Raw genomic sequence first — 11,039 nt, forward strand, 5'->3', positions numbered from 1 at the left:
GTTAGGAGTGTACTTGTGTGAGACTAAAACACTGCATAAGTTTTGGCATTCTGTCATATATGGTACCTGTAGCATCGCTAGTGATGACGTAATATTACCATATATGGTATCTGTACCATCGCCAGGGATGACGTAATACTTACCATATATGGTACCTGTAGCATCGCTAGTGATGACGTAATATTACCATATATAGTACCTGTACCATCGCCAGTGATGACGTAATACTTACCATATATGGTACCTGTTGTATATTTAATAAAACATAAATCACACTGTATTACTTTGTAATTTACCATCCTATCATTTACCAGTCACCACCCAAGACAGCGAACAGCAGAATTAACAATTTGAAGGTAAAAAATCGGGAAAAAAATACAAATTTATACAGAAATCAAGCATCAAGGATTTTTCTTGTCTTTGTTTTTCCTTCCCACTTAGTGCCGGTGTAATTGTGATGGCAAGATTATTCTTGATTATTTGATGATCCACCTTTATTTCTTAAATTCATTTCCTTATGACCAGAATGCAATATAACAATCATTTCGAGAACGATAATTATGATAATGATAAATTATTGTCTTTTATTTCATTTATTTTCTCACATTTTTCGATCAAATTTGAGCTTTCTGCGCTATTACCCTGCTGCAAATTTTAACGAATTGCCGCACCGCGTCTTTTACTGAATTTGTTCTCTTTATAACAGAAAAATTTACGCTGATGGTAATAATTAAGAATAAAATAACTAAATCTAGTTACAATCTTTTCTATCTTGTTTTAGAAATGTCGTCCCAAGAATCTGTCATCGCTCTACACAAAGAAATCCTGCGTTTGAAACAAGAAAAGACTATACAGAGAAAGAAGATATCGGAGACTTCTGCCGACTTAGTGTACTACTGCAAACGCCACGCAAAAGAGGATTACTTTTTGAACGAAAACCATTCGAATAATCCATATAAAGAGAGCAAACAGTGTTCTGTTATGTAGCCTGGAACTAAGGCAACAAACGCTCATCTGCGAGAGTCACTTTAACTTAAGTTTCAGAGGTGGATGAAGGAATTTGAATAATTTCTTTGAAAGTCTACTATATCAGTAAAAATCTTAGTAAATTATAAAGTCTATCTAAGTAAATCAAAGGAAGACTAAATGTTTGTCAGAAACTTGTTTTTTTAGTAAGGAATAAGCCATTTCATAGTTTAAGAATTGTTTTCAGTGCGCATGCGATTTTATCCCGAATTTCTCACCTTTTGTTTAATTAACGACAAAAGGTTTAATCGCATGCGCACTGAAGACGGTTCTTAAACTATGAACTGGCTTATTACTAAGGTTCTTTCTATTGTAACTTGGTGGCTAGTCATACCTTTTTAAAGCTCAAAATCAACTATCTTCTAGCTGTGCACTGGTAATTTTGTTATTGCAAAGTTGTGTCAATGTTGAGTCCAATAAACGATATTTCGTCGAGGAAAGTGTATCAAATTGATACCTTTTAAGTGTAAAAGCCATTAAAGTGGTCCAGGGAGAAATACATGGACAAGCTGCTTCATAAAACCCATTCAAGTGCAAATACCTGGTCGTGAGCTGTTTGATAAAACCCACCAAAGTGTTCAGGATGTATCATTTATCCTATGGTTTGAATAGATCCAAGGAACCACAAATAAGAGGTTGCGCTGTATGATAAAATCAAAACAGTGGATTCCTGAGCTTGATCAAATTAAGCTGATCCTCGCACAATATCAAGCAACTTTTACAGCTGCAAATTAAAAGACTCAGACAAAATTTTGAATCTTGAACGGGATTGATAAAATAGTTTTTTTTTTTTATACCAACCCAAATCCAACACTCATTTCAGTAACAAAAACTGAAAAGGCTGATCACAGAACATCTTATTCAAGTTGTTTTATTGTACGTCCTAGTTTGATAGTCCCGACATCAGCTGTCAGTGTGGTTGTCAGAGCTAATCTGTAACGGTGGATCCAGGAATTGGTTAGGGAGTGTCCCAAATGAAGCGATGTATATAGAGGATATCTAAAAACGGATGCGAGGGAGACTAGATATTGCACGGTGGCGCGAAGATATGAAGTTTATTTTCGAGTGGTGAAGAATATTTTTCAACATGAGAAGATAAACCTCACATCTTCAAGCTTCGTTACAACTACAGCCGCAATACCGTGACTTCAAATAAAAAAAAGAAATTGTATCAAAGCTAGACCAGAATACACCTTTTTTATCGGATGCGGCTGAGTAGCACTGAGAGCCGATACGTAATCCTATGGGATTGCGACGTAAACGCCGAGTCTTAGGACTGCATTAGCCCTTACATACAGACGTCACATAAACACAAGTATATTCACTGAGGTGGATTGGAATCATTTTTAAGGGTGTAAAAGAACACCGAGGGTGCTTACCATTTCTTTATCAGTTCACATTTGGCGAAATTTTATCCAGAACATTTCTTCAAATATTGAATGAAATGTTAAAACTACAATAAAACGCACGGCGGTGACAGCGGTCAGTGATATCTTAACTTCCGGAAATTGTACACGCGTCTCCCAACTAAAAAAAAAAAAGCGGGAAAAGTTCGACTTCCGGTATGGGTACACGCGCTTACCGGGAAGATTGAATAAGGACGAGTTTTTCAAAATTTTAATAATTTAAAAACAAAATTTCTTGTTTCTGCGTAAATGGTAAGCACCCAGGAATTTCTTCCTGGAAAATGTAACAAAAGCTGAAAATAATGCAGAGCAAATATTGTCAAACATGACTGCCATAAAGCGTATTGGTGCGGTGTGAAGTGACATACACCCACCCATACGCTTAGTATGAACAGACGTCCAGTACGGGACCGTGCTATCAAAGGTATATTATACACGTCCCGTGTAAGAAATGCCTTATATACAGAAAGGGCTTGAATTAAGCACTACCACCTAGCAAAATCCGAGTGATTTTCTTGACTTTGCCAGTTGAAAAAATCTACTCGCAAACATTTGCAAGTAAAACTTTTCCCGGATCTGACCAATAATCTCCTTCGCAGTTCCCTGTCATCTTGAAAAGTAGCCGTGCCTTCGCATCGAAGCAAGACGAACGGTGAGCTTGCAACGATAGAGACCTTTTTTAACACCTTGGACAATAAGCAAAGGCACGACTACCTTTCAAGATGGCGCAGGGAATCGTGAAAGGACTATTTTTCACTAAGAAACAGAAATTCAAATGTTTGCTATTGGACAAACAGGGTAAGCTTGAGCCTGACATAGACATAAACCAAGAGAAAATGAACTAAGAGAAGGAATCCCCGTGCCCCATCATGTGCACACTTTGATGCTATTTTTAGAATCATTGATGCTATTTTTAACTCGTTACCATACCCGCTCGATAATCATGCTCCCCTTTAATGAATCGTTTTAGGAGACGAAAAGTAACATATTTCGCTACGTCCAAGACAAAAACACAGGCTTTTGTTTACTGCAAGACTGGAAGACGCCTACCCTCAAGAAATCAACCAATCAGGTTCTTCGCTCAAAATATCTTCAAACTAAAAATAGCATCAAACTGTGCACATGATGGTTACAAGGCTATATAGGTTCCTTCTCTTAGTTCATATTCTCTTGTATAAACTATATATATCTCGTGTAGCACTGAGATAATAGATTTCTGTTTCTGTGTGAGGCTATCCTATCGTTCATGCCATAAACGTTTCAATCCCTTGCCGTTGAGATATAACACACAAATATCACTCGTCGTCGTCACTAGAATTGTCTTTACTCCTAGCTGGTTCACGAGAATTGGAACAGGAATCGTTGCTGCTTTCATCAGGAGAGGGTGCGACTCTATCATCACGTGACGAACCATCAGCCTCAGTCTCTTCCTTCTTCTCACTCTCTGTGTCGTTGTCGGTATTAACGTGGTCTTCAGTAGATTTAGAATTCTCTTTCTGCATCTCCTTTTCTCGACGTAGCGCTTGTATTCGTCGGTCGATGGCTGTGTACAGTTGCTGAATGTCTTTTGGTCCAGCCTGGGATAATATTAATAGATATTACTTTCTTTTCCATATTTTATAAAGGTTATTGCAGCGAAAAGAATAGTCAATACATGCATCGAGAGATCCGCGGTACTGCTATAAGCGCATGCTCGAGGTGTCAAAAAGTGGGATGGATTTGGAATTAGCGCTACTTGCTCTTAAATATCTGATTAAAATTGTGCATGTTAAGAAAAATACAATTAAGATATAGCAATTTCAGAATTCCCAATTTCCAATCTCCTCCGTGGGTGGGGTATGGATATTTTCTGGAACTACACAATTTAAAAAATTGTCAAATCATATACCATCATGGCACATCTGTAGGGAAGTCTTTCAAAGGGATAAAACTTGAATATACATCTGTGGATGGACTATAGTGATACTTTACTCACCATTATAAGATAAATTTTGACATCATTCTCTGCCTCCATGACTGTAATGCGTAGACTTTTGTCATTAGCACGGTCTAATGTCATCTCAGGCCACAGTTTGCTATTGAGCATTACTCGTAGATGGCCTTGGGTCCTCATCACTTAAACATCATTGATAAACACCAAAATATTGGTCACATATCCATTACAAAGCTACAGACATCAGGGCTTAAAAAAATTGGTTCGTAAGAAAGACGCCGGTCATGATGGCTGGCCAAATTAGCTTTAGTTGAGTCACACCAAGTTTATGGCTTAACGTTATTGATCAAAATGACCGGCAAGTCAAAGATTTGACCGGACAAGTTCCAGCTCGTGGACATTGTCCGATGTCTGGTTGTTATTTTAAGACCTGGACATTAAGAGTGCAGTGTTTCTTTGGTCACAATCCAGTAGAAATTTTAAATATTAAGGCTTGTAATTATGCATGAAAACTGAAGGAGAAAAGGATTGTAATGGTTCGTACAAAACATGACCTCAACGACAACAAAACTTCATCTAACTACGAAAACTCACCAAGACGAGACTGAAATGTACTCTCAGATGTTGATTGGCGCATGTCATTTAGCTTTAAAAAGCCACGCCCCTTTTCTCTCCATGAATGGTTTTCACCATCAAATAAAAAGAGCTTGCAATTAATCTGTGAAGAAAGATGAGACAAAATCAGGGGACAATTCTTTTAAAGTGTATATAAAACTGCCAAGTTGGATTCCTGTGGACTTCACATGTGAACGGAGTTTGCTTGATATGTTGTCTTCCTTGTCAAGTGGGGTTTTTCTCAGAGTACTTGAGGTTTTCTCTCTCTGCAATAGACCCCTTGCATGTGACATTAAAGCAGCTCGATCTGGGGGACAAAACAAAAGAATTCCAATCACATGTGAATTGGAACCTATTGTTTTGTCCCCCAGATTGAGATGCATTCCAAAGTGTTGCAAGGGGTCTATATCCAACATGAGTTCTATGCTTAGAATACTAAATGTAGTGGAAGTGCGTGTGGAGTTTGTCATATGTACCATACCGTATTTACTCGTTTAAGTGCCACCCCTGATTAAACTCTGCCCTCAAATAAACACTGCACCTAAGACCATATTTTTATTAAGCGCCACCCCACAATAAGTGCCACTCTTATCTAACTATAACTGAAAAATTTATTGCTCTTTTGTATTTCTTAAACGTTTTATATTAACTATGATCATTGGTTACACATTATGTGTATGGTAAACACATTTTTCTAAAATAAGCTCTGCCCTCGGATAAACGCCTCCCCTGAATTAATACCACATACTGTATGAAACCCAAAAAAGTTAATTAGAGCAAGTAAAATATGGTAATAATTAGCCTTTTGCTAGGGTTTTACTCACTTGCATGACATTTCTTTCTTTCTCTTCACCAGTCACCACCTCTACCTCCTCCAGCTGTGACTTACATGGCGTCATCTTTTGATACACGTTAGCGGCTTCCGCAAGGGTCATGTGCTGCTTGTCTGGGGAATCATGTGGACTGTCTGGCCCTTCTTTATCAGCACATGCTCTAGCTACTTCTGCTAGGGTTTTGGGTTCTCCTTCTGCTTAATGAAATAGAATATATTTTTAATTTACCACATTTATTCACATATACCTTAGAGGTAATGGAAATTAGCTTTTATTCTGAGATGATAAGAATTTTTTTCCCTTGGAAAATGCATCTAGAAAACCTGCTTTGGATCAAGGTAAAGCTACCAATAAGAAAAAAAAAGAAGGAAAAGTTATAGGATATATTTATATATACAGGACTCAGTTATAGTAAAAAATCTGGACCATAAAATAGTGGGAAGTTATCAGATGATCACTATCTTACTGACAACTTAACTTACAGGATGCATGGGTGACATAGTAAAGAGAGCTCATGCCTCTCATCAATAGCACATGGGTTCAAGTTGGACTTGGACTGCTGTGCTTGGTGTTGTATGTGAGTAGAGTTGTTTGTTGTGTTTCAAGGGTTTTTCTCTAAAATCTCCGGCTTTCCTCCCTCCACAAAAATCAACTCCTAAATTCCAATTCGACCATGGAACGATGGCAACAGGTTTGTTAGCCACTGGCTATTAAGTGCTACCCTGGTAAAAACAAGGACATTTCCCCCCTTTATCTGTCACCTTACCAACTACGCATACCTGTGAGTGATTTATTCTCTGTGGTAGATAAGCTTTCATCTTCCTTTTCTGGGCTGCTATCTTTATCTTGACCTCCTGCAGTTAACTAAGAAGAAATAAAATAATTATATATTATAGCAGTTTTCAATAATATGTGAAAGGTTTCCATATTCATGTACTGTCTTATGCACAACCGTTAAACAAAGAAACATACTCTAGGAAATGACACATGGTCTAAAATGGGAAGACATTATCCCATTATATCCATAAGACATGATAATGACAATGAATGATATGACAATGAATGATAATGCCAATGAATGATATGACAATGAATGATAATGACAATGAATGATAATGCCAATGAATGATATGACAATGAATGATAATGACAATGAATGATATGCCAATGAATGATATGACAATGAATGATAATGACAATGAATGATAATGACAATGAATGATATGACAATGAATGATAATGACAATGAATGATAATGACAATGAATGATAATGACAATGAATGATATGACAATGAATGATATGACAATGAATGATATGACAATGAATGATATGACAATGAATGATATGACAATGAATGATAATGACAATGAATGATATGACAATGAATGATATGACAATGAATGATAATGACAATGAATGATATGACAATGAATGATATGACAATGAATGATATAACAATGAATGATATGACAATGAATGATAATGACAATGAATGATATAACAATGAATGATAATGACAATGAATGATAAAGTGGAATTGGGTCTCTTTGCTACAGTGACCACGAAACAACAAATGAACCTTGTTTTGGAAACAATGTTGCATATTTACCATCCTTCGTTGCATATGGAAATAATGTATCCATGCAAAGCTGCCTTCAAATTTGATGGCAATAAGCTAGAACAAAATACATGATGAGTCATCAGAAACTAGTAAAGCTGGGACTTACCACAACACGTTCAACCATGTTACGACCAAAAACAAAACTTCCTGATTTCTGGCTATCATTAGCCCTGAAAGAAGAGCACAATTTAAAGTTTGAAATCTCAAGTGCTTTACAACTTCCAGAGAGTTTATATCACAGTGTATAGACACAAGTGGATGTTGTATCTTGAGTCCCAGGTAGCCCATTTCAGATCTCGGACCAACAATGTTTTTTGAAATATGTGTATACAGTAGACACAGTTTTTGATCAATCAGAGCATTCGTAGTGTCTCAATTATTTTATTATACATTATAAAGGAAATTTATGGCATAACAAACTGTCTTCTTACTTGTCATTTTTGTCCAGGAACATTTGGAAGTAGTTTTTGGTACTTTGTCCAGATAAAGGTTCTGGTGCTGTGGCTCCTTTCCTGTTTTCAGTGCTGGTGGATTCACTGGTCGATAAACCAAAAGTCTGGAAAACAAGAGAGAAAGAGAATGAATGAATGAATGAAAAGAACAAATGAATGAATGATGAATGAATGGATGGAAGGAATGATTGATTGAATGTAAGTGGGAAGAATTGACAAATGAATAAGTGAATGAATGAATGAAATGATGAATGATTGAATAAAATTGGGAAAGGGGGGAAGAAAAGAAAGAAAGATAGACTCAAAGTGGATTTTATGGCAGATTTACTGCTGTCATACCTTGGGTAAAGATGAAGTAGTGTTAGAGTTCTCTCCTGTAAAAATTAGAAATAAATATTTAGTCACAAGTATGAAAGCTTCTTGCATCAAGGAGTCTTCACTAACCCTTGTTTGATGCTCCTGTTAAGTTCTTTGCCACCTCAGTCAAAATAGAGGGTTTGAGTTTAAACTGTTTTGGTTCATTTTCTTCCTCTGATGAACCTGAAATTCACATGAGAGTAAGGTCTTTGTTAAATAACCCTTTAAAAGCCAGTTTCTGATGAAATTATGTACACTTCTAAAGAATATCCTTCGGCATCCAGTACCCCCTTATTGACTGCACCTACATGAGAAGGTCTGGAGAAAATTCATTCATTTAAGATTATAAAAAAAGGAAATCTGTTGGGACACAATCATTGATATTCTGTGGGGATGTACAAGGTACATGTATGGACATGCTCTTGAAGTACATTATAAAACTACCCCCTGATAATGATTCCCAATCTCGGTGTTTAAAACATAAGAATTCATTCTCTTGAGAATTGAAATATTTTAAATATGGGTTTAGTGAAAGAGGTTTATAGTATTTAGAGAGACTGGCTACAAAGATTTCTTTCAATAATTATGAATCAACTTGGGTAAGGAATGTGGTGCAGAAGGAGAAAAGAAGCCACTAAGTGGACACCTGTAAAGTATTATGAATAAAGCATTTGTCAAATCCAACTAGCGATCTATCATCAATGCTGCATTCTGATTGGATGAGCTACTAGCAGGCTATAAGTAGTTATAGTCTACTATTTGCAAAAAGTGTAGCCTTTGAAAGCCAAAAAATTGAATTTAACTTTAATTCCAGAACTGTTTGCATCTAAATATTTGACCGACTAGTTGGATTTGACTAAAACAATTAGTCCTCTTGCCCTCATGGCCTATGAGTCAATAGCCCATTTGGCCTTCCACCTCATGGGCTATGGACTCATTGCCCATTTGTGCTTGGGGACTAATTGCTAATTATGGCAGAGTTTACTAACCATGAAAGACTCTAGCAACTTTTTTGACAGGAGATAGAGGTCCATCTACATGAAACAAAATAAAAAATAACAATTACAATACAACATAATCAACAATAATTCAAGTGTTATCTTCATGTAATATCATTGCAATCATATTGGTAGTATTCCACAAAAAATTTCACCAAAAGGGCAGCCAGGTCTTTGTCTTTTGACTCTCTTCACAGAGGCAGATCCAGGGATGATGAGGGGGGTAAATATCCCCCCCCCCCCCCTTTTGCGTAAATAAAAAATGCATTTAAACAAATGAAAACAATAGTTGTTTGCAAATTATTGGCTTTTCACTTGTGGCTTAGAATGTATAGCTATCAACCATACACAGTTAACCATGTTTAACTGAAAAATAGTCTCAAAATCTCACCATCTTCTGTTACATCCTTCTTGTCATCAGATTCAGCGGTACGCTAAAACAAATAACAAAAATTTTCAGAAAATCACAGGCTTTGGTATCAACACAACAACCCACATTTCTTTCCAAGTATTTGTACAGACATCTTTTATTGAACATACTAGATAAGACCTTGAAATTGTCTGGTTTTGCTCAGCCAGATATCTTACATAAAATGCCTCTGTAGGGCTAATATCAAGGACTTATTAAATGATCACAGTTCACAATTGTCTTACGATAAGAGTTATGTATCAAGATTAATTATGTCCCACTAATGAACAATAATAATCTAATAATTATTTTCAGGTAAGCATTAATGAGATTAAGAAAAGATAAAATCGGAAATATGGACAATGTCGATAAAACGATTAAATATAATAAATTTTTTCTAACTTTAGTGACAGAGATAGATCTTAAATTTCCAATTAAAATAAGAATTTCAAGATTTTAAAAGAACTTACCTTTTTAACTACAGCATTCCTGTTTCCCTCTTCTACCTCGGTAACATTCTTTTCTGAATGGAGTGGGGAATTTTCACTGTCCGAGTTCTTTCCCTCCTCGACTTCGGTAACACTCTTCTCTTGATATTGTGGAACAGGATCACTCTCCAAGTCTCCCTGTGTTTCGTCCTGGTGAAGAGTTAACAGTTCGAGGGTTTTGAAATTTTTGAATCGCAAATTCCAATACAGATTTACATGTAAAATGAAAGTTAATTACGAAGAAGTGAACGTTGTCGTTAGGACGATTTTCTACCTCGGTTTTGATTCTTTCGGACATGTTTTGCCCAAAAACAAACTTTGGAGGAGCCACGAGTGAGCCTTAAGATAACACAGAAGAAAATGCAGTCAATATTCATGTTAAAACTAAATAAAGTAGCCAAATTAAACTCTGGGTGGTCGATAAGATTTTTCGCGGGAAGAAAGCAAAAAGAGCTCAAATTTGAATTCTGTTAATCAAATGTTTCATACCTTGGTTGGCGTTTGTAGAAGTGTCTTCAACAACTGCAGAAGCTGAAAAAGAGATTAATAAACTCGTGTCACTCTGAGTATATTAGGTTCTGTATTTAGGGAAAATTTTGAACAGAAACAAGTACAAAAACTCACACTTACTGTCTGCCATTTTGATTTCAGTAAGAGATTGTTAATGGTCCATGTGCGCTACTAGGTTCTATATCACGCAGGGATACCATAGTGAAGAACACTATATCACATTATATATTAACCCCTAATAAAGGTATCCCATAAGCAATATTCTTTTAAACATTACTTTATTCCTTACGTTATCAAAATCAAATAATTAAGATATTCTATAATCGTAAAAATAAATCATGATTACGTATTATGAGTTTTTTATGGGACGTTTTTTATGTAGGAAAGAT

The 11,039-nt window shown here is 36.1% G+C and overlaps 1 protein-coding gene across 2 annotated transcripts; it reads right to left on the reverse strand.

The window, feature by feature from the left end:
• Positions 1-1,881: 1,881 nt before the first annotated feature.
• On the reverse strand, positions 1,882-10,814 carry LOC116290936 (uncharacterized). 2 transcript variants are annotated; one of them, XM_089030764.1, is made up of 15 exons: positions 10,771-10,814; positions 10,630-10,671; positions 10,415-10,479; positions 10,123-10,290; positions 9,635-9,677; positions 9,235-9,279; positions 8,333-8,428; positions 8,228-8,262; positions 7,868-7,992; positions 7,543-7,606; positions 6,593-6,677; positions 5,805-6,007; positions 4,960-5,083; positions 4,408-4,547; positions 1,882-4,009 (listed from the first exon to the last, which is right to left on the reverse strand). In XM_089030764.1, the coding sequence occupies exons 1-15, from the start codon at positions 10,778-10,780 to the stop codon at positions 3,728-3,730; spliced, it is 1,527 nt and encodes a 508-aa protein (XP_088886890.1). In that variant the 5' UTR covers positions 10,781-10,814; the 3' UTR covers positions 1,882-3,727. The 2 variants fall into 2 exon arrangements, with proteins under 2 accessions (XP_088886890.1, XP_031553919.1); XM_031698059.2 differs by having other exon boundaries at positions 5,805-6,010.
• Positions 10,815-11,039: the final 225 nt, after the last annotated feature.

The sequence above is a fragment of the Actinia tenebrosa genome, unplaced genomic scaffold, assembly GCF_029948245.1.
Source record: "Actinia tenebrosa isolate PJP-AT-01 unplaced genomic scaffold, QUT_ActTen_1.0 PGA_scaffold15__27_contigs__length_11533743, whole genome shotgun sequence".
Classification (NCBI taxonomy): Eukaryota; Metazoa; Cnidaria; class Anthozoa; order Actiniaria; family Actiniidae; genus Actinia; species Actinia tenebrosa.

Coding starts and splice junctions, on each gene's coding strand:
- LOC116290936 (XM_031698059.2), bottom strand. Junction 10,291..10,414: donor CCGAAAGAATCAAAACCGAG/GTAGAAAATCGT, acceptor ACTCTTCACCAG/GACGAAACACAGGGAGACTT. Junction 5,084..5,804: donor AAGAAAGAAATGTCATGCAA/GTGAGTAAAACC, acceptor CTTTCTTCACAG/ATTAATTGCAAGCTCTTTTT.